The sequence below is a fragment of the Canis lupus genome, chromosome 13 (assembly GCF_011100685.1).
Source record: "Canis lupus familiaris isolate Mischka breed German Shepherd chromosome 13, alternate assembly UU_Cfam_GSD_1.0, whole genome shotgun sequence".
Taxonomy (NCBI): Eukaryota; Metazoa; Chordata; class Mammalia; order Carnivora; family Canidae; genus Canis; species Canis lupus.
In genome coordinates, this window is record NC_049234.1 from 35,192,618 (window position 1) to 35,220,347 (window position 27,730).

At 64.0% G+C, this 27,730-nt stretch overlaps 1 protein-coding gene across 1 annotated transcript in view; it reads right to left on the reverse strand.

The window, feature by feature from the left end:
- Nucleotides 1-961: 961 nt before the first annotated feature.
- TRAPPC9 (trafficking protein particle complex 9) overlaps nt 962-27,730 on the reverse strand; it is a 544,705-nt gene continuing 517,936 nt past the window's right edge. Inside the window, 3 exon segments of the mRNA XM_038555604.1 lie at nt 962-1,675; nt 2,282-2,404; nt 2,406-2,503. Of these exon segments, the coding sequence (XP_038411532.1) occupies nt 1,508-1,675; nt 2,282-2,404; nt 2,406-2,503 (389 nt within the window). The 3' untranslated portion in view covers nt 962-1,507.

Genomic DNA, 27,730 nt, shown 5'->3' on the forward strand with positions numbered 1-27,730 from the left:
TGGGGCGCCCGCAGGCCAGCTCTCGCTCCTGGCCGGGGGGACCCCAGGCAGCTGTCCTCACGCCAACGCTCCCTCCCGTGCTCCTTCCCTTCCCTCTGACTCCTCACGCCCCCACGGGGCCCCCTCCTCCTCCGGGACCTGCTGGTGGCCTTGGTTCCTGTCTCTGGGTTTGCTGGGGGCACTCACACCAAGACCCTTCCTGGCTTGGCCTCTGCTGAGAGGCTCCGTCCATCTCCCGCTGGGAGGGGGGGCTGCTCAGGGCAGCTGTGAAGGAGCTTGGGGCGCGGGGCCACCACAGCCCCCGGGAAGCTCTGTGCACTTTGCATAAGGTGCCCCCGCCCCAGCATCACAGCCCTGCAGGGTGAGGGCAGGGCACCCTCCTCTGAAGTCGCAGCCTGGCGACTGTCCCTATGGGCTGCCCAGGTAGCCCCGTGGAAACGGGGAGGTGCCAGTGTCCTGCCCAAGGAGTGATGTGGGCCACATGGACTGACGGAGGCTGTGGGGGCAGAGGGGAGGCTCCAGGGGACTGCCGGCGAGGAGGGGAGGGGAGGACCGAGGGGAGAGCCCGCCTTCGCAGCCCCACAGGGGCTGTCGCATCAGGCCAGGGACGCCCCACCTGTGCCCGCTGTCACTCCCGGACATCTTCCCGAGCGTTTGAGTGCGTGGAAGAGAGAAGCAGATGTCGCGTGACCTCACGAGAGAGAGCAAGGGGCCCAGATGGCCCAAGCCGTTGTGAGGGGGCTGAGGAGCGGGGCTCGGGCCAGGGTTCTGAGGGGCCAGGGAGCCAGGCCTGAAGAGCAGCACGTGCACAGGAGGGGATGGGGGGGGCACAGGCCATGTGTGTCGGGGGCGGGGGTCTGTGCACTGTCTCGAGTGTGCGGGAACCCCTACCTGAGCTGGGGCTGATGGGTGGGGTGGCCCCCGACCGCACCGGGCAAGCAGACGCGCAGACACACAGACGCAGGCGGCCCCACAGGGAAGCAAGGCAGGCCCTTTATTGGAGAGCTTGTCACAGACACGCGGACACACGCAGGCCAGGGCACCCCAAGCCCAGCCTGGAGGCAGCCCCAGGCCTGGAATAGCCGGCAGAGCCTGGGGGTCTGCCTGCGGGGGGCAGAGGGACCTGCTTGGCACCGACCCCCTCAGCGCCACCTCTCCTGCCTGGGCCTTGGGAGAAGAGCGGCTCTGGGGGTTGCCAGTGGCCGAAGGGGCGGCTCCCTCACACGCGACTTGTCTTCCTCCCGTGGGCCGTGATCCCCAGGCCACAGGACAGGGGGCAGGGCCGGGTGGGGGCCCTCGGGGTTTGGTCAGTGCCAGGCTCCCGCAGGGGCCCTGGGGGCCAGTTCAGGAAGGGGTGAGGCTGCTGTGTCTGGGTGCTGCTGGGAGGAGGGACGGGGAGGGTAGGGACTGAGGGCCGGGGGCAGGGGGTGGGGGCCAGGCCAGGCCCCCCATGGCTGCCGGGTCACCTGCACCCACAGGAGTGTGGACCCGGACGTGGGCAGGGGGCTCAGGCCGGCGCCTCCAGGGCGCGCACGTGCACGCTGGGCAAGCAGAACCAGGAGGGCGGCAGGTCCTTGCTCGCGCTGTCCTGGTGGAACCGGATGTGGAGGAAGAAGTCGCCGGTGTAGAGGAAGAGGAGGGCTCCCAGGCAGGCCGACTGGCCGGCGGGCTGCACCTGTGGGGAACAGGGGCGACGTCAGCCCAGCGCAGCAGCGACTCCCAGGGCCTCCGGGAGACCCTGACCTGCCTGGACGGTGGGCGTGGGGGCCCCTCCAGGGCTTCCCTGCTGTGCTTCCCCAGGCAAGCGGCTGTCCCTCTCTGAGACCGCGTCTGGCTTTGGAAGGAGCACGGCACCTCCCACCCCGGGCCATCTGGGGGGGTTCAGGCCGGGTGAGGAGTGGCTGGGTGACAGGGGCGTGAGGAGTGTGCTGTGGACGTCACCGGTCCCTCTGGGCCACGTGCAGCCACCGCGGGGCAGGGAGCACTGTGGGAACGGAGGCCGCTGACGGCAGCACAGGGCAGCAGGCCTGACACCGTCCTAGGCGCCCTGCACCCGCCCCGTCTCCTTCCAAGCTGCGAGGCGGGGTCCAGCCACCCTGGTTCACAGCCAGGACTCGGGGCGCAGAGGAGCGAGCCGCGTGCGGTCCACGGGGAGGCGGGCAGGAGGGTCCGTGCAGGGGCCCGTGCTGGCCCACCGCTGAGCCCACCGCCCGGGCGAGGGCTGGGGGCAGCGGCACCGTGGCCCCGGGGGCTGCTCTGGGGCTCGCAGACCGCCACGTACCGCATCAAGGTAGAACGTGCTGGAGCCCACGAAGGAGACAGCGTCGTGCAGGTCGTAGTTGTGCACGCCGTTCTGGTGGTCCTGGAAGGGGGCCACGGTGAGGGCGAAGGGGCCCACGCTGCGCTGGGCTCCGGTTGGTCAGCCGCACCTCCAGACGCACGGGGTCGCCCACCCGGCAGGCCGCGGCCTCACAGTCGCATGGCTGTCCGTCCACCAGCACATCTGCAAGGGACACAGGACACAAAGCTGTCGAGGGCGCTGCCCCGCGGCCTCGCTCACCAGCCTGCCATTCCCTCCCTCCCTCGCTCCTTCCCACACCGAGGCAGCCGCCGCTCCGTGCAGGCTGGGTGCTGTGGCCCAGTCCCTGCTGAGCGGATGTGAGGGAGCCAGAGCTGTAACCAGGGGTCTGCTGGAGGGGCCCGGGCTCACCCGGGGTCTCCCAGATGCTCCTGCCTGAGAGGGCTGAGCTGCGGCCCGGCCAGGGGCTCCCGCAGGAGGAGAGCAAAGCCAGGAAACACAGGGGGTGGGGGCGGGGGGGCAAGAATGCGGCAGGGGCCGTCCGTGCAGCGCCGAGGACCTGGCCGGGCCTCTGCCACACGCACTCCTGTGGATTCCCCCAGGGAGGGCTGGGCCATCCTGGAGCACCCCAGAGGAGAGGCCTGAGCCTGAGGACCAGAGTGGGGGCTGGGGGGCAGAGGGACGGGGCGGGGGGCCAGGAGCTGGGAAGGGCCGCACCAGGACGTCCCAGCAGGATGGCGGAAGGGGTGGGCGGGGGCCCTGCTTGGAGGCATGTCCTCGGGACAGACTGACGGCAGGACACAGTCTTTGGGGAGAGGCTACATGATGACAGAGGCAGACATGGGAGACCAGAGCCTGAGGCGCTGGAAGAGCAGGAAGGAGCCTCCCCTGGAGCCTCCGGGGGGAGCACAGCCCTGCCGACCCCTTGGAGCTGATCCTCCAGCCTCCAGACCGCGGGGGCGCAAACCCTGCTGTGTGAAGCTCACAGTCCCTGGTGGTTTCTCCCGGCGGCCCGGGACACCGACACGGCCAGGGAGAGGTCACTGGCTCACTGCCCTGGCCACGGAGCCCAGGGAGGGGGGCCCAAGGCCGCAGCGGGCTTTGCGTCCCCCGGTGCCAGCTGTGCAGCGGCCCGGGGGCCAACCCTGCACCCCACCAGCCTGCCTCCACTGACCTCTACTTGTTCTGTCCACGGGCTCAGGGAACAGTGACGTGACAGTGACACTCCCGTGTGCAGGTCCTCACGTGTGAGCACTGCCTGGAGCTGCAGAAGTGCTCCTGCCCAGACGATTCGTCATCACGTGCCAGCTGAGTGTGACCCCGTCATCACCATGACCCATGGCACGGGGCGGGGGGAGGCCGACTGGGGACACTTCCCTACTTGCTGCTGCGGCTTCTGACACTAGGTTACTGCCGGGGAGACGGCCCTGGGGGCCGCTGGGGGCCTGGAGCCCCTGCGAGGAGGCCAAGTCCTCACTCGGGGTCCTGGAGGCACAGGTGTGGAGGGAAGTTGGGGGTGGCCTGCCTTTGGGGGGGCAAGGAAAACCCTCCCCTCGGGGCAGGTGCTGTCCTCAGGGAGGGCTCGATCTCTTCAGCTGGCCTTGCACAACTGGAGCGAGTGTGTGTGTCAGTGTGCAAGCACATGTATGAGACGCATGAGTGTGTAGGAGTCTGAGAGTGTGAGCACGTGCAGGACATAGAATGTGTGTGGCTGCCTGAGAAACAGTGTCAGGATGTGTGAGAGAATGAATGAGTGTGAACGTGCATGAGTGGGTGAGTGAGCACATGTGAGTGAACATGCGAGGGTGCGTATGAGTGTGTGTGAAGGTAACGTGCATGTGTGAGCACGTGTGTGCACATGTGAGCGGGGAGTGCACGTGAGTACATGTGAGCGTGGCAGCGGGAGTGTGCGCGAGTGTGGACGGAGCGGGCGGCGGCGGGGTGGGGGCGGCACAGGATCGCGGGGCCAGGCCCACCCGCCCGTGTCCCACCGAGGCCATTCCTCCGGGAAAGCCTGACATCAAGTCTCCTCCCCGTGTTTGGTTTCTTTAAAATTATGAGGTTTTGTAACTCGCTGCAGAACATTTAGGAAAAACACAGAAATAAACCTAACTTTCAAGGAGCCCCCCAGAACCGCGGCCCCTCCCCGTCACCACCAGCCCCGAGGTGACGACCTCCTTCGCGCCCCTCCCGGGTCTCCGCCGCCCGCGTGTCTGTGAGCAGGCTTCCGGGGGCTGCGGGAGACCCCACCAGAGGAATAAGCTGCAATTCACCCCCCAAGCCCACTTGGGTCGAGTCCGCTTTTTCAGGATGGAAATCTCCCCGACGGGCGCGTTTCCTGCTGAGCTCTGCCTCGGTTCCCGCCGCCTGTCCCTAGGACCCCGTGTCGGGACCGGGGCGACGGCGCAGAGGTCGCGGCGCTCCTGGGAGGGTCCGACAGCAGGACAGCGGGGGCCCCCGAGAGGCTCGGGCCCCGCTCCACCCCTGAGCTCCCGCCTCGGGGCCATCGCTGTCTGCCACTCACGCGCCCCAACATCCAGCCCGCGCCCCGGGCCCCGCTAGCACCTGCGGCCGAGCGCAGGAGTGCCCGGTCTGAGCCCCGCCCGACCCGGAGACAGGCCAGGACGGGTGCGCGGGGGGGTGCCCCTGCCCACCCCGGGGGGGGGGCGGGGGCTCAGCGCGCAGCCGGGCCTCGGTAACGGCGGCTGAAGAGCGGAGGCGGCGGGCTCAGTCGAACCCTCTTGAATCACGGGGACCGTGGAGGGAGCAGGTGTCCGGGCGCCTCGGCTGCTGGTTCCATTAAGGGAAAGATACGATTATGTGCAAATCAGTGACGGGTGGCTGCCTCGTCACACCTCGGCTCCGTTCTCCCCGCGGAGGACTGTGCGGGTCGCTCGCCTGCTAGGGCGGCTGAGGACTGGCCTCTGGCTCCCCCGCGGCGCGGCCCCCAGCCCTGCGGGCTCCCCCCACCCCGGGCAGGGGGAGGGGAGACTACGCTGCACGCGGCCGCGGCCGCGGCGGCCGGTGGCAATCCTCCCCTGGTACTTTCTAGAAGGAGCAGGAATCTGGGGCCTTGAGGTCAGGCCAGGCAGCAGGGGTGGTGCACGGGCCCCTGGCTAAGCAGGAGGCGGAGCTGGGGTGTCGACTGTGCCTCGACCCTTCATCTCCGGGACGCCTTTGCCAACCCGCCTCCTGCACCTCATCTGCAAAACTGGGATAATGACCCCGGGGTAGGCGAGAGGACCCGAGAGAGGACCTCCCCTGCTCTGGTCCGAGCTGAGCGCTCCTCCCGGGCCCTGGATCGCTGGCTCTCGCTCGTAGCTGTGCCGGCTGCCCCCCTCCCCGGGGAAGGGGTGCGGCCCTCTGGGAGGCCGGACCCCACCTGCCCTGCTCCCTGCTGCGTCCTCACTCGGTGCTACCTGGCCCAGCTTATCCTGGCCTCAGTGCTGGAAGTCCTGCCTCCAGGAAAGCCTTGGTGCCAGGCAAACGGGACAGCTAGGCGTGCCACCCCGGGATCTGGCGGCCGTAAAGACTGCCCACCGAACTGGAGGATTTCTGTGCTAGGAAAGCGGCTATTTCCTTCCTTTCTGTAGTCCAGCATCTCAGACCCAGGTCCAGGGGCCCCAGGACTCCCCGGGTCACTCCCCAGGTCCCTGGGAGGACACAGCAGGGCAGAGCAGAGGTCCATGGTTCCCTAGAGAACAATGGGCTTCTAGAATCAAGAAGGATGTCGTGGCTGGTCTGTCCTGGGACCCATAGGGTGCTGCTTCAGAAATCTGGGGGAAACGTGCCTCAGGACGCTGGGGATGCGGGGATGCTGGGGATGTGGGGATGCTGGGGGTGCCGGAGACGCAGGGATGCAGGGATGCTGGGGATGTAGGGATGCCAGTGATGCCAGAGATGCAGGGATGCCGGGGATGTGGGCCGTGCTCAGGTGGGGCTTGGCACCCCCCAGCACTGTGGCCCAGTGCACCCCCGGCTGAACCTAACTGGCCCCTCTGGCTCTGAAGCGGACCAGCTGTCCCATCCTGGGAGGAGGGCCCCACTGAGCAAGGCTGGGACGGGCAGCTGGGACCAGAGTGGAGGTCTGAGGGGGCCACCAGGGGTGACAGGACTCGCTAGGAAGGAGCTGGGGAGGGATAACAACACTGCTCGAAGGGAAGCCGTTCAGGAGTCATTTCTCAAGTGCAGGAGGGATGAGGGCCCCCCGTTAGCCGCGGGCCTGAGCGCAGGCAGGGCTCGGCTCCGGCTTTTCTGTCGACTCCCGTCTGCGGCGGCCCCCGTGAGGACCCTGGGTCAGCCCCCCGCCCTCTGCACGGGGAAGGGGGTGCCTCGTCCCCTGGCCCACGGCAGGACCGGATCCCTAGAGTGGTGGTGGGTGAGCTCCTCCTCTGTGTGTCTAGGGGACTGGCCAGCCGGCCCCAGGCGGGCGGGGACGCCGCTGTGAGTGTCCCGTGCCACCCGCACGTCCTGCCCTGGGGGCCCTCGCCACCACCCCCCCTGTGTTGCCTTCCTCCTGTGTGCGGGGTGGGCCCATTGAGGCCTGTGGGAGGCCGGGTGTGGTGTTAGGGGTGAGTGGGCCTCACTCCTCCCCTTGGCCTCCAAGGTCACCTCTTCCATGTCCCACCCCATGGCAGGTGACCCTCCTGCTTGGCTCTGTGGGCGGGGTCGGGGCTCCTGCACCTGCAGTCGGGGCTTTCCCCCCACTGGGCACCCACGCCCAGCAGTCAGCACGCCCGGGGGGTCGGCCCTCAGCATTGCCCTCCCCGCCCTGGCCCAGGCCCACGTCCCAGCAGGCGCCCTGCGTGCACATGTCCTGTTCTAGCCCCCACACGGCAAGCAGAGGGACGGTGTGAAAACGCCATTCAATCCTGTCCCTCCTTGCCTGCCAGTCGGCTTCTCTTTATGCTCAGAACAAAAGGGGGGCTTTGGTGGGCTCCCCCCAACACAGGCTGCTGTCCTTCCCCACTTCTTGTTCTAACCGCACGACCTCCCTCCTGCTCCTCCAGCCTGCCCAGCACGTGCCTGCCGCAGGGCCTTTGCACCCGCTATGCTCGCCACCTTGGCCCTCTCTTCAAGGCCATCCCCGACCACACCGTGAAGCGTCCTCCCACCTTTGTCACTCTTCCGCACCCTCTGTTTTCCCACGGCTCTCGACAGCTTATCTCTGGTTTACCCACTTGCTTAACTATTGACCGTGTTCCTTCTTCCGTGGATGCTGCAGGAGAACTGGCACTTGCCCGTGTCCCCAACGCCAGGCCAGGCCGGCACTCGCTCTGTTTGATATCTGCGGGACGACCAAGGGGCCAGACGAGCGCATGCGTGTGCTTTGGGGCTGGGCAAGAACCCCCACCCGTCGCTGGCTGTGCCCGGGCCCTAGGGGCCCCTGTGACTCTGCGGGGGGTGGGGGCTGGGCCGTGACCTCGAAGCGCCCTGCAGCAGAGAGGACGCTGGGCCCACCCGCCACTTCCTGGCTCTGGGTCCCTCCGCGGACAACGATGTGACTTATGCAGGAGAAGCTCCTGGGAGCAGGTTCGTCCCTTCCCCCCAGCGGTCAGTCGGGTGGCAGCCGCCCTCCCCCTCCGCCCCCCGCCCTGCTTCGCCTTCACTTCCAATAGCAGCCAGAGTCACGGACTTAATTTTGTCCGGCCCAGAATCCCTCGTGAGACGGTCGCCGCAGTTATGCTCCCGCACGTCCCGGCTCTGGCAGAAACACTTGCTATAAATAGATGCCAAGTTGAGGAAGGGCCCGGGGGCAGGGGGGGGTGGGCGCACGCTGTGGGGCACGCAGAGCCCAAGCCGCCCGTGCCAGCCTGCGCTCTGGCCAAGGGCGGCCACTGCTGCCACGAGGATGGGGTATAGGGGCCCCTGGGTGGGAGGGGTCTCAGGGCCAAGCCCCCGACTGGCAACCTCATGTCCCTCCTGGAGGGCACACAGGGCAGGTGTGGCTACCCGTGGGGACACCGAGGGGCAGGGGGCTGGGGGAGCCGCAGCCAAGGACCCGTCCCCGACACCCCAGCCCGTGGGAGCTTGGCCCTGCAGAGCTGGCTGTGAGCCTGCAAGGTAAGCAGGGGCAGCACCCACATGCCTGGGGGGCTTCCCAGAGGAGGGGGCTGGGCGAGGTGCCCATCGCCCAGGTCTTGGGGTCGGTGTGGGGGGTGGGGGTAGGGCCTCTGCCTCTGGCCTATTTCCTGTCTGCCCCCAGAAGGGGCTGGAGAAGCTCCGGCTACCGAAGGCTCCCGGAGGGCAGGCACAAGGCTGCTTAGGGCCCCCCCAGCTTCTGCCACATGTGGCCTTCACGGGGCCTCCACGGGGCCCGGCCATGGTTCGCAGGGCTGTCGGGAGGGCCTGGCCTTGCGAGACTCGGAGGCACATCCTCGGGCTCTGCCAGCGGGCTTCGGGCCTGTCACTCCGGAGGTCTCCGCGATTGAGGACGCCCAGGAGAAGGTGGCAAGGGCAGCGCAAGGCCTTGTCCAGACGCAGCCCCGGTGCCCAGGCCTCCAGCACGCTCCGGCCCGACTGCCCGCTGCTCTGGCTCCGCGAGCCCCTGCTGCAGCCCCGCCTGCCCCAAGGCTCCACAGCGTCCTCCTGTCGGGCTGGAACCTCTGCTGTCCCACGTCACAGGAACATCAGGGTGCTGGGCCCACGGGGCACCCGATTCTGACGTCTGGTGCCCATGGTCTCACTCAGAGGGGGCAGCAGAGAGGGGCAGGGGAGTGGGTGCCGCGGCGGGACCTCCCTGGCAGGGCGAGCCCCCACCGCAGGCTCCGGGGGCGGGGGTGTGAAGGGACACGTAAGACTCCAGCCCACCCCAAGGCCATGTGCGAACGGACTTCAGTGGCAAAGAGGGTGGATTTCTTGCTCAACTGGCCTATCCGTCAACCCGCTGGCTTCTCCTGGGGCCGGGGGAGCACGGATGCCCGCTCCGCCCTCACCCACAGCTCAACCCTCCCTGAGAAACAGGACGGCCGAGGAGACGTTAGGCACAAATGTCTACCTTCACATGAAACATTTTAAAGATGTGGGAATGAGGCAGCGGGAGCTCATTAGGGGACATTAGGGGAAGACCCAGGAACAGCCCAAGTGCGGCGGGTTGGGGGGCTCTGCGCAGCTGGCGTCAGTTAGGGCGCGGGTGAGACTCACACACACCCCTTCCGAGTCAGCGTAAATTTCAGACGTGCCTACATTTTAGAGTCGATTTGATTGAGGTGACGCTTGGGAATTAATGGAAAAGCTCTGTCACACTTTAGTGAAGCAAAAGAAATTCCAGCAGAAAAGCAAGCAGAGCCTGGGATGCGCGGAGAGGGGCGAAGCGAGGGGACCGTCCTGCCCGGCGACTGTCCCCGGGAAGAAGGTGCAGGCGGGTCTAGCATGCAACCCTGCAGGGCCCAAGACCCAGCAGAACGTGGAGAACTTTCTCTAACGCCAGCGGGCTGGTGACCAGCTGATCAGCTTTCCCTCTTTACCAGGTAGCTGATCTCTTCTCCTTGGCTGACAGGAGGCCCGGAGCCCGCGGAGCACCGCTGGCCCTCGGGGGGCCGTGAAGTCCGCACCCTCATAGGTACGTGGACACGCACGCTCCTGCAGGTCTTGACTGGTTATGCCAACTATGGTTTCCCTTCTTAGTCCAGGCATTTTAAATTTGATTTTGCTACTTTATTGCACATCGAGAGAGAGTTTGGAAGAGAGCTGGGAAGCATGGGCACGGCCAGGAGGCGGGGTGACGGCGTTCTGGGGAAGGGCCTCGTGCACAGTCTGGGGAGGGGCCGCAGACCGCACAGCACCCCCCCTTCCATGAGCCCCCAGCGCTGTCAGGGGTGCGGGCTCAGACGCAGAGACGGCCAGAGGTGGAGGGTGACCACGGAACCACAGTGCCGTCATAGAGAGCGCACCACGGGTCGCGGGGCCACAACGCAGGCTCTCTCTGCCCCCTCGGCGATTGTCAGGGCGTGCTCCATACGAGGCCGGAGCTTCTCTCTCGATCCACCAAATGGCATGTGTTTTTAACAGTTATTGAGGTAGCTAATTAGTTCATAAACCAGAATGCCTCCGCCCCGCATCCAGGGAGGGAGCCTCCAGGCCCACACGTGTAATTACCCTCAAGTGGAGAACAGCTCCTGAGGAGCCGTTTGGCTCTCTTGGGTAAATAATTTACTTTTACAACTTTTCATTAAAGATTAAAGGGAATTAAATTAAAATTAAGGCGAGTTGGAATTGCATGGGAGGCCCGAGCAGCTTGGAGTCCTCTCATGGAGGGGCTCTCTGGTGCCCAGAGCACGGCCACCAGCCCGCCCGCACTGTCCTGCTCACCGCACGGGGTCACTCCCCGCTGCAGCCTGGGCCACTGGCTGCCCCTGCCCGGCCCTGCTGTGTCCTCACCCACCGGGGGCCCCGGAGGCAGGGGCTGAGGCTTACTCGTCTCTCCACCAGGGGATGCCTGTGCATGAAGGCCTGTGTGAGGGACGGCGGTGGTCCCTTCCCTCAGCTGCTGCCCTCGCCACCACGACAGGATATTAACTCCCGCTCTTTCAAGGCTCCCTGTGCACTTGGCACCGGTCTCAGTGCCTTGGATGGATTATCCCATTAAGCCCCACAAGGGCCCTATGACGAAGGGGTCGTCCTGTTGCCGTTTTATGGATGAGGCACACAGAACTCCGGTCCCCTGGCTGAGCTGAGACCGAACCTGCAGGGCTCACGCCGCAGGCTTCTATGTGAGTTCCTTTGCTCCCCGCGGCAGCAGCCGGTGACACAGGCGGGACGGATCGGCCCGTGGACACAGCGGAGCCCAGTGCACCTCCAGCATGAGAGCCTAGATCCCCTGTCCCTCCCCCAGCAGCTCAGCCGAGGCCCTCGCTGCTCGGAGGCTTGCAGAAGCCAAGCAGGACGGGAGGGAGACTTGTCAAGGGCCGGGCCGGGCCAGCGGGGCTGCAGGGGCCAACCTGAGAAGGACCATCCTGCTCCCCTCAGGGCCGATCAATACGCCTTTGAAATGAGTCCAGCCCATCCCAAGAAAGGGTTGGGTAGCCCACCTGGTCGGCCCACCTGGCCGCGCATCTGAAAAGTCTGGCCCGATCCTGTCACATGCTGGTCTGAAAGTCACAGGGGACGTCTCAGCTGTGACAGGACCAGCAGCCAAAACGGAACACATCTTTGTGGAGGTCAGAGGCCAGGGATGCTCAGGGGTCAAGACCACAGTCCCCGGCACGGACCACAACGTGGCTCTCAGGCAAGCCTGGTCCTTCCAGAACCCGGGTCCCTGATAAGCATCCTTGCTCCAGGGGTCAGGGCCTGCCAGTGGTTCTTCCGCATTCCTGTCTGCACGCTGCCCACCTGCTTCCAACAGCTGCGTGTCCACTGGCAACAGGGTCCAGCTCCCCAGTCTTTTCACTTTCTGGAGTTGCTGACCATGGCTTTGTGGTACCCCCAGTTAATGTGACCCCCCACAGCTCCTTCTAATCTCCCCAGCTACTGGGGCTCCTGTGTCCACAGGCTCTGGATACTTCATCTTCTATCTTCACAGATTCAACCAACACTAGACTACATGTCATCCATCTATACCCATCCACCCACCCACTCACCCACCCATTACCCAACCCTTCATCCCTCACCCACCCATCTACTCACCTATTTATCCTCCATCCATCCACCACCCACCCATCTACCCATCTGCTATCCATTCATCCACCACCCATCCATCCGCCTACTCACCATGTATCTACCCACACATCTACCCAACCACTCATCTATCCATTCACTTACCATCTACTATCCACCCATCCACCCATCCACTCAACTAACCACCGACCCATCCATCCACCATATCTGTCCATCACCACGACCCACCCATCTATCCATCCATCCGTCTGTCCATCTCTTCCTCCTTCTTTCTCACATTCACTTTTCATCCTAGCTCAAATTACATCCCCCCCCCCCCTTTTTTTTTTACCAATTTGTTCTGTTCTTCCTTCAGGGTGATATATCCCCAGTGCCTGAACTCTCATTCACCCTTTAGGGCCTAAATCTACTAATGTCTCCAACAAAGCCTTTCCTATTCCTTCCATATTTTTCCATGCTTCCTTGGGGCCTTCATCGTGCCTTTACTCAGCTGCCTGAATCAAACAGGCCACAGTGAGTCTCACGTCTGCCATTTATTTGCCGTTTGCCTTCTGGAAAGCCACTCATTTTAGGAGTTCCAGAATCCTTACCTGGAATACAGCCTGAAGACAGCTGTGGGGATGAAGGGAAAGGGCCCTCAGCGCGCTGAGTTGGACCGTGTCGGCCCCCTTCCCTCACACGGCTATAGCTGCCTTCCAGGATGGCTTGTGGTCTGCTGGTCTGTTTCCTCAACTGGAACATAATCGTATTGTTTACACCTCCCAAACCCATTTCTTGGCACTTAGTAGGCATTCGATAAACATGTGCTGCATTGAACGGACTTCATCGCGCCAAGGATGAACCCTGGAGCTGAGAACTGCAGACTCTGGAGCACTCCTGGTTTATCTGGCTCAGGGGGACCCAAGCAGGCAGCAAGCCCTCAGCCAGCACAGCCAAGGCTTCCCCTTGGAGGCAATCTGGGCCTCAGTTTCCTTCCATTAAATGAGGGAGTCACCTGCGACCCCCAGAGCCCTTTCCTCCTCTGACTGCCTGGCCTCAGCGGCCTAATCACCAGCTAGAGCCACCGCAGACTCTCTGATGGCACAAACCCTAGAGGCCTACAGCTGCTCCCAACAGAGGCAGGCTGGACGCCCCCAGGAGCACAGACGGTCGGTGGTGGCCACTGACACCCACCCAGGCACTGCTCTAGGGTGAGGCCTCCATCCCCCAGGGGCTGGCAGTGCTACCTGCAGACAGCCCCCCACCAGGAGCAGCCCTGACCTAGGAGCACTGTTCCACGAGGTCACTACCCCTTCCCCAGGTGGCCCACGCCCAGCAACTGGCTGACACGGGGTATTGAGGCCCAGAGCCTGCACCCCAAGGAGCCATCCCCGCTCCAGAGGTCTCCTGGGCCAGCAGAAGCCTTCACAGGGTGGGGGTGGGGGGCGCATCTCACCCTGGCTCCTCCTTGCACCCAGGGTGCTCTCTCCCTGCCTCCCACAGGGCACGGCATGCCAGTCTCCACCCCAGTGCGGGCCAGGGACCTCAAGCTGGGATGCGAACTGAAGGGACCACTCCCTTCCCTCCAGTGGTAACAAAACCAGCCTTCCGTTTGGGGTCGCAGACTTAAGCCCTGGCTGAAGGTCTTTCTGAGCCTCTACACGCCCATCTGTAAAATGGGCCCAAGCACCAGGTGCACACAACACCCTTGTGATGGTGACACAAGGTGAACCACAGGAGCTTCATGGGACACGGTCCCAGGAAGGACCGGCAGGACCATCTTCTTTGGCTGTAGGGGGCCAGTAGAACAGGGGGTGATGACATGGCCCTCTGCCTGCCTCAAGGACAGCGGGGACGGTGCCGTGGCGGGGCAGAGAGGCAGGGACAGGCACAAAGACCGTGCCTGCCCTGCTTCTCCCCGCTGGCCCAGTGCTGGCGGACCTGCTCCTCGGGCGTCTGTGCCTGCAGAGTCCTGAATCCAGGGCTACGCAAAGCACACGGTTTAGGAGCTCGCAGGCGGCTCTGAGTATCTCGGTTGGCCTGTGCTCTCTGGTGCTGACCGCCCCGGGAGCTGCCCAGAGCCTGCTCTGACGGCACTTGTGCATCCCTATCCCTAACGGGGTAGGGATGGGGGGCTCAGTCCAGGTCCTCGTCTGCTGCTGGGGCCGCTGACACTAGGGGTGCCATCCCACCCTCTGACAATGCCCGGCTTCCTGCCACAGCTGCAGACGGGACGGCCACCGCCCCAGAGCCATCCACGACCCCGGTGGCAATTCCCGACAGAGGTCTAGCATGCCGCGTGGCCGAGGCCGAGGAGGGATGGTCTTGCTACTGGGCATGATTCCTGGCCTGCGCGCAGTGCCTGTGCCCGTCTTGAGTGAAGCGGGGCGCTGCCTGCGGCTCATGGGTGCCCTGTTCCTGGGCATGGGCCCCCAGGCCTGCCTGATGACCCCGAGCCCAGGTCAGAACCCGTCCCGCTTCCAGACTGCCTGCAGTGCCCACAAGCCGTACACCCAGCAGGCGCTCAGTGATGGCTCGCTGGCAGACACGCCTTTTTCATCTGAGGGGGACGCCCCAGCCCAGAGCAAGGACGCTTCCCACAGTGAGACACGTTGCAGGAGGCTACAGCCTGGCCCTGGGGCCGGGAGCGCCTTTTCAGTAATTAAAAATGTGGTCCTGCTGAAGCAACCTCGTTTTTAATTTTAAACAACATGGTCCCAGGGGTTGTGCTTGGGCCCCAAGGTGGCCTCCTTTACTGAAGAGGGCAATGGGTGTGTGTGTGTGTGTGTGTGTGTGTGTGTGTGTGTGTGTGTAATTAAACACGAATTCGTCTTTGCCCCGTCCTGCTCACAAGGGAGTCCTGGGACATGCAGAGGCCAGTGCTCGCCCCTGGAATGCCGCCCCTGGCCGCCCCTGGGAGCGGCTGGAGGTGCCCGTCGCCCTGCACATGTCAGCAGGAGCTGGAGCTCACGCCGGGTCCTCTGTGGGCGGGCGGCTGCATCGTGCTGGGCTCCACGTCTTCCCAGCTGAGGGAGTACGCTCCATCCCACCCATCTTGCCAATGAGAGAAAACCCAAACACCAGGGCTCGGTTCACGTACAGGCTGTTCCGACATGCTGGCTCTCACGCTGCTTGCAGGGCACGGAGACGAGGCCCCGGAGGGGAGGCAGACACTGACCCGGGACCCAGGAGGGGACAGCCCGCCTGCCTGTGATGCGCAGGGCGCTAGGGCAGGGCGGCCAGGGGCTGGGGCGGTGCGGGGGGGAGCGTGTCACGGGCACAGAGCGCTGGTTTGGGAAGCAGAGAACGTTCTGGAGCTGGAGGGGGTGACGGCCACACGATGTGAGCACGTTTGATGTCATTCAACTGTGCAAATGCTTACATGGTAAAGTCTACCTTATGTGTGTTCTACTACATCAAAAAAATAAATAAATACGTGAAAGCAAGAAACATTAAATTTATAAATAAACTTCCTTAAGTGTTTTAAACTGTGTTTAAGTAAGTTTGTAAGTGGGCCAAACAGAATCAAGGGCTCCCTAAAAGAGACTGCTAAAACGTCAGAGTCATAAACAGAATCCTAAGACGTGTACGTGGAACTGAAAAGCTTAGGGAAGAGCTAAGATTTTGAATTTAATGTCATAAATTCAAACAGCTTTTAAAAAGAAAGCTAAGTCTTTGGGCAAGTTTTTTTATGGGGAAAAAAAAAACCACCCCAAGAGCCTGGAACACTTGACACCGGGAGCGCCTGGGGCCACCTCCCTCTGCCTCACCCCTGCGGAGGCCCCTGTTGAGGCAGCAGCGGGCCCCCCCCCCGCCCAGCAACACTCTCATCAGGCACATCCCGGGGCCTCAGCTCTGCTCCTCTTAATCCCGTGTTTCCTGAAATGGGCCCAGAGCCACCTGCCTCCAACTGCTTTGGGACAGGATGGTTCTGTGGAACATTCCTGGCCTCCCAGCCCAAGGGAAGGGTCCTAGGTTGTGCCACCAGCCGCCGTCTGTGACCCTGACCACAGGAGGTGGGTCTGGGGACAGCCAGCCCGCCTGCTCCCCCGGCCCCTCCAGGGAGCACTCAGTGGGCAGTGAGGCCTCTGGACGGATCGCTGGGCTCACATCCCTCATACGCAGGGGTAAGGACGTGTCCCGCTCCTGTTTAGCGCTGGGCAGGGCCTGTTCTTTCCTGGAGGTTTCTTAGGTCACGCGCCTGTCACTGGGCCCCCAGAGGTCGGAGGACGGTGGGCAGCGGTTCTGCGGGCAGTGCTGTGGCCCAGACCCCCCCACCCCTGCCCGGAGGAGGCCCAGAACAGGCCATCCAGGGGGGATGCAAACCACTCTCCCTGGGTTGCCCCCCTTAGGAGGCCAGCCTCTCCTGCTCCCCTCTGGTGGTGGGCTTGCAGCCCCTCCCCCTCACGGCCACCTCTGGCCCTCGATGGGCTGCCGGGTCCCCACTGACCCCCAGACCTCAGAGCAGGGAGGGCCTCGCGGACTCCTGCGGTGGCGCCCCTGGACCTCTGTGGGCCTGCACCCCTCCCACCAGGAGCACCTCGCGGCCACGTGGCAGGCCCTGAGTTGGGGGGGCACAGAGTCCGGCAGGGGCAGCAGGAAGGAAGGGAGCACAAACGTGAGGTGGTGGGAGGAGGGAGGAGCGAGACCCACCGTGTGGGCAGGGGCCTAGGGCCCCGGGGGGAGGGGGGGAGGAGGGGGAGCCCAGGGGCAGGGCTGGGAGGGGCAACCCCAGTCGGCTCCTCGGTGCCTCCTCTCCCCAGCCCCGCTGACCTGCACCCTCCAGCCTCTCCAGAACCCTGCCAGGTCAGCTCACTGAGCACCCCTGCCGCAGCATCTCATCCCACGGCCCCCACCGCCCCCACCGCCCCCATCCCATGGCCTGCCCTCAGAAAGAACGTCCCCACGGCTCCTCCTGGTGACCGTCCATCGGCCGCCCCTGCTCTGCTGCCTGTCTGCTCGGGGACTTGGGCCTGGTGTCCCCCCTCCATGTCTTGACCCCCCTCAGCAACGGTCCCGAATACTCTTCCCTTTGCTTCAACAAGCGCCCGACACTTTCTCCTTGGCAGCACGTGGCATCCCCACACGCACAAGCCCAGGTTAGGGTTAACCGTGCTCCACGCCAGGCCTGGGACGATGGGGAGCCACTGCACTACGTGGGGCGGGGTGTAGCAGCTCCAGGGCCTGGGTTCAAGCCCCAGCCCTGCGTCTGCGAGCCGAGGCCACCTGGCCCACCACACTGCAGGTGCCTGACCTCCGGGCTCCATCCAAACACAAAGCCCGTGCATGTGTGCATGCATGAGGTTCACAGAACCTACCGGAGGCTCTGGGGAGGGTGGGGTTGGGGCCTGGGGTGGGTGAACACGGGCCCTTCACTCTCCGTTCTTCGGCAGGGAAGACAGGGTGGTGGTGGGAAGACAGGCTGGGGAGGGCCCAGCCTGGTGGAGTGTGGGGGTACCGGGGACCCCCGCTCGTTCCTCCCTCTCCAGCACAGGCACAGGGTGGCCCTGGGCTCAGGCTTCCACAGCCCAGCAGCCCAAAGGACACCAGGACCCTGCAAAGCTTCAGGCAGGTCCCCAGAGGCCCCAGCAGCAGAGAAGGTCCCCTCTTCATCCCTCCCACCCGTGTGCCCCTGCTCCCTCCCCTGTGAAGCCCCCGGGCCTGTCCAAGTAGAGCAAGGGGCCCCCTTAGGTTCCCCGGGCCAGGATGTGCCTTGCTCTGTGCACAAGCTCTGAGCCCTGACTGCTGGGGTCCGGGCCCCTCATGCCAGCCCCAGGTGGGGGCTGTGAGCTGCTCCAGGGCCTGCGGGGAACACAGGGGGCTCCACTAACCCAGCAGGGAGGCTCCTGACCCTCAGCCCCTGCCCGGACCTCCCGGGGGAGCTGCTCTGTGCCTGCCGGTAGGATGGGTGAGCACCACAAATCCCTTCCAGGTCGCAGAACGTCCCACCTTGCTGGCGGGGACTTGTGCAGGTCCGCCCCTACCACACACGACGATGCACCTTTCCCCTAGCGGCAGGCCCTGCACCGAGTTTGGGGTGAGGGTACACAGAGCTTCTTCATTCTATGCTTCACAAGAGAAGCAATCTTGGCACAGTTGTAAAATGCAACCCCCGCCCCAATACCTGGGGTTGAACCTTATGTAAAGTTATGTAGATCTCATCGGCTCTTTGCCGACTGGTTTCTCATGAACAGATTAAAAATTAGAGACAAAGAAGTCCTCAGAGACGCAGGAGGGGTGGGGCGGGGGTAGGGACTGGGCACCTGTCAATGCCCCCCACCCCGGGCCGGGCACGGCCCTTCACGGGAGAGTCGTGTTCTGTACCCAGGCGGGGTGCAGCAGCGTGCTGAGGCCAGGCCAAGGTCTTGAGGCTGCGGGGTGGCCAGGCCGGAGTCAGGCCTGCCTGCGTGACCCCATCAGATTCCACCCGGCCCCCTCCACTGGCCCGTCTCTCCTCACCCATCGCTGCCCACTGGCGAAGGCCCACGGAGGGCCGGGAGGAGGTGCTCAGGAGATACCTGATGATGGGCTGAGACCCGCCCCTGCCTGGAGCAGCTGCTGCGCACCTGCCCACCTGAGCCCGGCTCCCCGGGGCTGCCATCTGCCCGGGGCCACTTAGCCCTTCCCGCGCGGCCCTGGGAGACAGGTGGTGGTTTGCAGAACAGTCTGTTCTCGGGGAGCTGGGGGCGGGGGGCTCCTAACCTGACATCCAGGAGATGTAATTAGCGCTCCCGGCTCCTGCTGGTCTCCTCAGGTGGTCACATGGCACGCGCCCCACCCTTGGGGGCTGGCTGTCGCTCCCAGCCTCCCCGGGTCATCTCCGGTGTGGGCGCCCCTGGGGGCCCCTTAGTGGGCTCTGGCTGGGCCCCTGCAGCACATCTCCGCCTCTGTGCACGCCCTGGTCCTGGGGTCCACCCAGCGTGCCCGGGAGCTGAAGACGGTGTTTCTCGGCGCACCCGGCACATGGAGCTTCCCGGGAGGAGCCTGTTCACGAGGTTCCAGGTGCCCACCCGAGGCCCCTGTGGGCTCTGAGGCACCCACTGCAAATCCAGCAACAGCGGGTGTAGCCCAGCAGACGTGGCCCAAGCCCCTTCCTCCGGAACAGCTGGAGGGGCCCCTGCAGACAGCTGATTCCACACCTGCACCCCACAGCTAACATCTGAGATACCCCAGCTGGACACTGGGGTGTTGGGGGCACAGGGCCCCTGGGTCCTGGTGATGTATGCAGGAGGCTCTCAGCAGCAGGAATGCCCTGGAGAGCTGGTGGGGGTCCGGAGGCGGCTTCGTGGGCCGCGGGGGCTCATCCTGCTGCTCTGCTGCTCTGCTGCTCTGCGCCGCTGGGCCCCAGGGCTGGAGCTCCCCACACGGCGGCGGCTGCAGAGGGGCAGGAAGGCGGCGGAGGCCGGGGCTTCAGGGAGGCTTGCCATTGCCCGGCCTGCAGCTGCGTCTGTGACACCTTCGCAGGGGCTGACGGTCCTGCTTCACCGTCTGCCCCAAACACAGTGCAGGTCTCTCCCCTGGTGTGACCTGCGCCCCCGCTCGCGGGCCGGCCCGGCCTTCCTCCCAGGCCTCAGCCCCCACCTCCGAGGCCTGGTCCAGCACCAAGTTCCTTCCAGGACCCCCGCCCACACAGCCAGCCATTTCCCCAGCAGCCCTGCTGACAGATGCCACCTGTCATTCCCGCCACCACCCCGGCTCAGGGAAGGCCAGCGACACCTCTATGCCCCCCTTTTCGCGTCCCCTGCGTCTGCTCTGCGAGCCAGACCTGCCAGCTCCACCTCCAGCTCCAGAAGTCAGGCCACATCGGATGCACCGACTTGGCCTCCTGGCTGCTATTCTCATTCCCCACGCGGCTGTAGGAGTCGCATCATGTAGCTTCCCTGCTTAAAAGCCACAGTGGTTCTTAATTTCACTTGGAATAAAAATCCACATACTACAGCGGCCTTCCCGGGGCCCCTTGTAGCCTGGCTCCTGCCTACCTCTGGTCCGTTCCCCACGGCCCACGGGCTTCTTCTTCCTCAGATGCACCAAGCTTGCTGCCACCTCAGGACCTTTGCACGTGCTGCTGTGCCTGGAATGTGACCTGCACATGACTGGACCCTTCCCATCATTTGGCTCCCAACTCGAGGTCCACCCCCCCCCACACACACACCAAGAGAGGGCCTCCCTGGGCCCGGGGCCCTCAGCTGCATTCCCTGGTTTCGTATCTCAGCAGCCCTGCACCGAGCGAACAGTCTTTGTGTGGAGGTCTCCGTGGACCACCTGTCGCTGGAGGACAGAACAGAGCGTCCCTCCCACCCTCAGAGAGACCAACCCTACTGGCCCCTTGACCTCAGACTCCAGGCCGGTGAGGCCAGAGCGTTCTCCCGTGTGGGCCAGTCCATCTGGACCTGTTCCGGCAGCCACAGCCGCCCGCTCTGGAGGAGGCTTACGACGGGGATCCCGGGGGGCCGGCTACCCCTGCTGCACGCCACACTCCCCCCGATACCGCGGCTCCAACGGCCATTTGGCTTTGTTCCTGATTTGAGCTGAGGTCGGGGTGAGGGAGGGCTCGGCTGGGTGTGTGTCTGTCTCTGACCTGCGCGGCGCGTGTGGGGCCCTGGCCCCCTCCTGCCCCACCCTGGAGACTGCCTCGTCCTCAGGGTCCGTGTGCGCGGCCCTCACAGCATCACGGTCCAGGTGCGGACACGGAGGGCGGCCAGCCTGCCGCGTCTGGGGGGTCTGAGCAGCCTCCCCGCCGCGAGCAGGTGCAGAGAGGGGTCCGTCCCGCTGACGGGGAGCCTGAGGCTGCACGGCACAGGCGCAGGCGGGACGGGAAACACCGTTGTGGTCGCATCTGAGGAAGACACGGGTGGACACGGGCACGCACTCCAAAACTACAAGCACCGGCCCCCGACGGCAAGTTCTGTGATCGGGCCCTCGCGGGCTGGGGGAGCGGCGGGAGGCACGGACCTGCACCCAGGGGGTGATTCCCGGCTTGGTCTGGTCTGCGACAAGCCAACGCCGGCACCCCGAGGTGGGCGATGTGCGGTTGGAGCGACACTGCCTCCGCGACATTGACACAACCACTCGCTATGTCTGCTTAAGTAGCAGGAAAGCAGTGCGAGTCTGAGCGGACGCTGGGCCGGGCCCTGGGGTGCTGGCGGGGGGCAGGGGTGGGGAGAGGTACGGGCCAGCCGGGCCCACCCGCACCACCTGTGGGGCTCAGGGCAAGAGCACCAGCGAGGACCCACCTGCCTGGTGTCCGAATGCTCACATCAGGCTGACAAACCGTGACGTAAGACGTGTCTCCTCCTAACCTGACAGCGGCGCCTTCCCAAGGACGGGGAAAGCCAAGTTCAAATCTAGAGTCTTTGGGCCCCTTGGGGTGCAGGGCGGGAGCCCGAGGACGCGGGGAGCTCCAGCCTGGCCGCCCCCTCACGCGTCCGCCTGCCACGCCTCCAACGACCTCCAGGCAGGAGACGTCCACCCTGAGTCCGGACGCACGAGGGACCCCACGCTTGGCAGCCCATGACGGCGGGCGGGAGCGCGAACACCCAGCAGGCGGAGTCCTGGCCGAGACCACCGTGTGCTGCCGCCAGCCAGGGCCTCGCTGGGGGCCGAGGAGGGGGGCTGGGTGAGCGTGGGAGGGGCGGCAGGCAGACGGGCTGCCCGAAAGCACTTGGTTCTCTTCAATAGTTCAATCTTCACCACCATCTTCCCAGCATGTGTCTGCTTAGGAAGTGGGTGGCAGAGGCAGGCCTGGGCCTGGGGCCCCTGGGCCACCCCTCTCGGCGAGGGGGCTTAGGCCTCGTCACAGCCTGAGCAGCAGGTCGCCATCCAGAGGGGGTCAGAACCCCAGCCCTGAGGCTCCCGGGGCGATGGGGACGGGGCGCCACAGCGGAGACAGATGGATGCTGCAGCACGGGCCTCCCGGCTCACGCCCGTCCCCCGCGTCCACACGGGCCTCCCGGCTCATCCCGCCCCCCATCAGCCGTCCCCCCTGCCCGGCTCCGCTCCCTGAGAGTGGGAGTGGGTCTCTGGAACCGGCCTCCGCTGGAACGGGAGAAAGAGTGATACTTACGGAGGCCTCAGTACCACCTCGGGGCTAGCCGCAGCCCTCAGCGCGTTTCAAGGAACTCACTTCTGCCTTCTTATAACCCCATCGGCTGGGCTTTAGAGAGAGAAATCAGGCTCGGCGAGGCCTGTAATCGGGTAAAGCCACGCAGTAGCGCCAGGACCGAGCCACGGCTCTCAGCACGGCCACTCTAAGGCCTGGTCTTTGGTGAGAGGGAAGAAATCTGTGGATTTATCTAGGAAAACAATTGCTTATTGAAATGCCTTTACTAAGTCACAGGGAACTCCGAAAATCAGATGGAAGCTGCGGCTTGTGCTCCCCGCCAGTCTGTCCATCCATCCAGCCGTCCCTCCCTCCTTCCAGCAAATCCTGAGCATCCACATGTGCCAGGCCCTGTGCTCCGTGCAGGGAAGCCAGTGAAGTCTCTGACTTCCAGGGTTACTGCCGGTAGGAGAGGAACGCAGCGCCCAGTGAGCACACGCGCACGCACACACACACGTGTGCACGTTGTACGTCTATCGGTCAGGGACGGGCAGGTGCAAGGCGGTCTGTGTCAGCCGTCGGCGACGGTCTGTGGGGAGGTGACGTGCTCGCCGAGCCCGGGAGGAGCTGCACCCCTGGATGCCTGTGGGCACATGCGTCAGGCCGGGAGGAGCAGGGCGGGCGCGTGGCTGTCCACCGGGGGGGACCGGAGCCCCCGTGGGTGCTCGGCAGGGGACGTGGGGGTCGGCAGGCTCCGTGGGCTCCCTCGGGCTCCTGTGAGCAGGACAGAGTGATGTGGGGGTGGGTGCTCAGACCAGGAGAAGGGGTGGCGAGGTGGGTGGCCCAGAGTGATGGGGTGCTAAGCGAGGGGGCCAGCGTGGGGGCGCCAGGTGCCAAGCCACAGCAGCCCCGAGAGCAGGGACCCAGGGTGGAGGGCAGCCGCGGGGGTTTGGGAGCTCGGGGGGCTACGGATTCCATCGTGGCCTCGTGGGGCTGAAGTGCCCGTTAGACACCCAAGGAGGCAGGCAACAGGGGTGGCGTGGGGGAGCGACACACCGACACATGCTGCAGCGTGGAGAAATCCAGCGCTGCCGTGCTAAGCCAGGGCCGGACACAGAGGGCCACCCGTTGTGTGACCCCCATCGACGCAAGATGTCCAGACCGGCGAGCAGTGGAGACAGGAAGTGGGTGCGGGGCAGCCAGGGCGACGGGGGAGGAACAGGGAGCGGCTGCCAGGGGTCTGGGGCTGCTTCTTGGGGACGAACATGTTCTAAAATGAGACGGAGCTGATAGTTGCACGGCCTCGTGAAGACACTAACCACCACTGCGCTGTACACTTCTGAGGGTGAACTTTATGGCACAGGGATTCTGTGTTGGTTGTCAAGACGGAGCTGAGGGTGAGGGCAGAGGGAAGCTGTGGCACGGGAGAGGCCCCCGGGGCTCAGGTGACCGGGGGAGATGTCGGGGCACCGCGCGCCCAGGGGTGGCGGGAACGAGGGCAGGACAGCAAAGGAGCAGGTGGTGCCACCTGGAGGGAGGCGTCCCGGGAGCCACGCAAAGGAGGGTCTTGGGGGACGGGTGATCAGGGTGCCAGTGTGGTGACAGGAGGCGTGGAGGACGGCTCTCTAGGCGGAGGGGTGGGGACAGCAGCCTGTGTGTGTGGGAGGGGGCTTAGGACCACCCAGGAACAGGGAGGGAGGAACTGGTCCACGTCGGGGCGGCTGTCAGGGGGCCGGGGGGGGTGGTGGTGCCTGCAGGAGGCCAGGGCCGCAGGAGGCCGGGACACTGCGCCATAGCACGTGCCATGGCATCTCTGCAGGGGGCATGATCTGGTGGCACCAGGGAGCCCGGGAGGGCCGTGGGGCTGGACTCCGGAGCAGAGCTGCGCCTCAGCCCAGGACACCATGGCGGGGGGGGGGGGGGGGGGGGGGGGCGGGCTCAGAGCATCATCCTGCATCGTCCCCTTCTGCTCTCCCTCCTTCCCTGGTCGGCTCATCCCTTCTCTGTCCCACGGCTCCTGGCTCACAGACCTTGCTCAAAAGGACCTGAGTGGGGGCCCAAGTTTGGGAGCAGGAGGGAGGGGAAGCCGTGCTGCCGGGAGGCTCCCCAGGAGGTGGGCCTCCGCAGGGCCCGCCCGGCAGACACGCACGCGGTCATGGGTGCACACGGGTCTGTGCTTTCCTGGACAGATGGCCACGTCCATCTGATTTTCGAAATGCTCTGAGGCCCCAGAAGGTGAATAGCCTGGATTTCCAAGGCCGTGTCGGGCGCAGGCAGGAGGAGGAGGAGGAGGAGGAGGAGGAGGAGGAGAAGTGAGGGCAGGAGGAGAGGAGTCAGTTTAAAAAAAAAAAGAAAATGAAAAAAAAAAAAAAAAGAAAATGAGGGAGGGCTTGTGATCGGCTCGCGGGTCCGGATCCGCACGCAGTGTGGAAGGCGGTGGCTTGCGGAGGCCCTGGGAAGGCCGGGGAGCCGAGCTCCAGGCAGGCCCTGCGTGGTGAGCCGGGGAGTCTGGAGGCCGAGAGCACGAATGCGAGAGTGGGGACGGGAGACACATGGTCTTGGAAGGCAAAGCCCACACCAATCTGCTTCTGGATCACACCCGAGGCAGCGCTGTTCCCACAGCTGAATCTCACACACAGGAATGAACATCAGCCGGCCGATGGCGCCCATCAACACTGCGTCCCTGCGCTGCTCCCTGCCGGGGACCTTGGCTGGGCCCGGGGGTGGGAAGGCTGCTTAGCTGGGCTTCTCCACGCCGGATCCGGAGCTCGGGAACCGCCAGTGGCCCCTTTTAAGGACAGATCCCAGTCTGGAGAGCTTTATCCCCAGAAGGGTTAGAGGCACAAAAATAATCATCGAGCAATTTTCATAGACAAAACATCTAACACACAAAGCAATTCAACAGCGGAGTGTTTTGCTTTTTTTCTTTTTCGCTAGTCCTCAGGGAACCTGTCAAATCCCTTTGGCCCCAGACATGGAGAACAGCAGTGGAAAGCAGACGTTTCAGAGACGGGCTCTGCCTCGAGCTCTGGCAGCCCTTGCAGGATGTGTGTTGGGGTGGGACCCGCGCCTAGAGCGGGGGCCAGGTAGTCCCGAGGTCCCCCACTCCGGCTTACTAGGATCTGGGGGTTCCCTGGGGCCCCAGCCTGGGCCAGGCCTCCTCCCCGGTGCACCCCGCACACCCCAGCCCAGAGCGAGTGTAAGGCTGTGCCCCCAGCTGCCTCCGGAGGGTCACACACATCCTCCAATTGTGAGTAGTGACCCACCTAACTTTCCTTCGGCAGACACGTATTGACGCCTGCACCGGGGTCTCTAGAATCAAGATCCTCACTCAAACCAGGGCTCCGACCACCAATGGGACCTGGGAGAGGGCTCTTGAGGACAATCCCATTTCCTTATCTGCGACATGCCTACCGGCGCCATGTGGGGACTCAACAAGCCAGTCCCTGGACAGGCTCTCCACCATGGTGTCTGCTATTAGGATCCCCGCTCCCAGGGCTACACCCACAGGAGGGAGGACCCACCCCGGGCGGTCCCAGGGCTGAGGCCCTGCATTCAACAGCCTCTCTGTGGGGCTGCTCCTGAGAGACCCTCCTCCAGGGGCAAAGCTACGCTGATGTCACATCTGGGCAGCGTCCTGTTCTCTGGAGGAAACTGCCCGCGTGCTCCACGCCTCTGCTGTGACGGTATCCACCACACGTCCTGTGTGTCTGGGAGCCCTGGCTGAGCCCCGCACAAGCCCTGCTCGGCAGCTGCTGCACCGCACCTGCCACTGTTCTTCCCTTCCACGGTGACCACAGCTGCCAGCCTCTGCTGGCCCCAGGACCCTTACACACACCACCTCACTTAATTCCGTTGACAGCTCACAAGACAGGAATGGCCACTCCTCACACCACAGACATGAAGACAGCCCCCCAGAGGCTGAGGGACCATACCACGTGCCTGGGCCAGCGCTGATGCCCAAACCCTGCTCTTCCAGTTCTGGCCAGGCGTTCTGACGGGTGGGGCTGAGTCAAGGAGCTCGACACAAGGAGAAAATGCAAAGTGTCATGAGAGAAGAGTCAAGTGTCTGCCCACACAGTAGGGTGGCTGCTGGGCTGGCTGGGAAGGGCCCTGCAAGCCTAGGTTACTCAGGCAGGTGTGGGCAGCGGAGGGAGAGAAGGTTCCAGAGGAGGGGGACACGTAGGGCCCAGTGCAGAGACGGGAAGGTGGGTATGAGCCACAGCAAACAGCTTTCCTAGCTGGACCCAGATCCGAGAGAGGCCAGGGGGACCGCAGACATGATGGGCATGATGGGCACGCAGTCCCAGGAAAAACCCTACGGCCCAATGCCTCGCCTGGCCAGGGATCAACAAATACAAAGTGGAGGGCTGCAGGGCCTTCCTTGTTGACCTAGGACGCTGGCAAGGGCTTTCGGGAAAATAAAAGTGACTACTGGAGGGAGTCACGGGAGATGTTTGCATGTGTGGGTGATCAGCATCTAAAACCTGTAATTCGGGGGATCCCCGGGTGGCTCAGTGGTTTAGCACCTGCCTTTGGCCCAGGGCGTGATCCCGGGAGGGATCGAGTCCTGGGATCGAGTCCCACGTTGGGCTCCCTGCATGGAGCCTGCTTCTCCCTCCCCGTGAGTCTCTGCCTCTCTCTGTGTGTCTCTCATGAATAAATAAATAAAATCTTAAAAAAAAAATCCAGGGGAAGGGCTGCATAAATTAAGGAGCATCTGGGTGTAGGAACACTATGGCGCCATTAAAAATCACACTTCAAACGTACACGAAAAGACGGGGACCGTATACAGAAGAAGCAGCAGTCACACGCCCATATTCTCAGCCTTGCCTCGTTCTTTATAAAGTACATAACGTACAAAATAATCTGGATGCCCCCTTACCCAAGGGTTGATAACTACCATCACTGGATGATAGGATTCCTGGTAATATTTAATTTCTTCTTTGCAATTACCTAAAATTGTTATTTTTCTACAATGAGTATGAATTCTTAAAAAGAAATATCTGTCAGCCAGGGTTACGTGGACAAAGCTCATAGCACAATTTTATTCTTGCTGTTGTATGATTTGTATGATTAAATGCATACCAATCTATGTCATATTTCATACGATGGGCTACATCGTGTCCCCCAAAATACACACATTGGAGCTCTAGCTCCCAGTCCCTCAAAATACCAACATTAGGGTGGGTCCCGATCCAGGGCGGCTGGCCGACGTAGGAGGTGGAAGCCGCGGTGGACGCTGGTGGCAGGGGGGCCAAACCAGCCCTGCAGGGGCCGCCCAGGGCCACCACCCAGCAACACCCTTCAACAGAGGCACATGAGCCCTCCCTATACGCCCCCTCTTCCAGGACAGGGGCTATGATGTATGCTTTCACATAAAAAGTGTACAAGGAGGAAAAAAACCCTGATACCTGCCCAGGTCAGTGAGGAATGGGGCAGTGGGGCTGGGAGGGACACCCCCTGAACACGGAGGGGGCGAATGGCTCGAGGAAGACCCTGGACATGTGGCGGGGGAGGAGGACAATGTCTCCCAACTCAAGCTCGGAGACCACAAGATGCTCGTGATGCAGAGATGGGGCCTGCACCTCAGTGACTCTGGCCTGTGTGTGTGCAGACGGCTGACCCCGCTCCATCCCTGCAGCCCCCGTCTGGGTCAGGGGTGTCCTGGGACACAGTTCCCGAAGCCTCCCTGCCTGCCAAGCGCTGGGGCTGGAAGGAGGCTCTCCCTGGGGCAAATCCGGATGGCCCAGGTTGGTTGGCCGGGGAGGTGGCAGCTGACGGGGACGGCCTCTTAG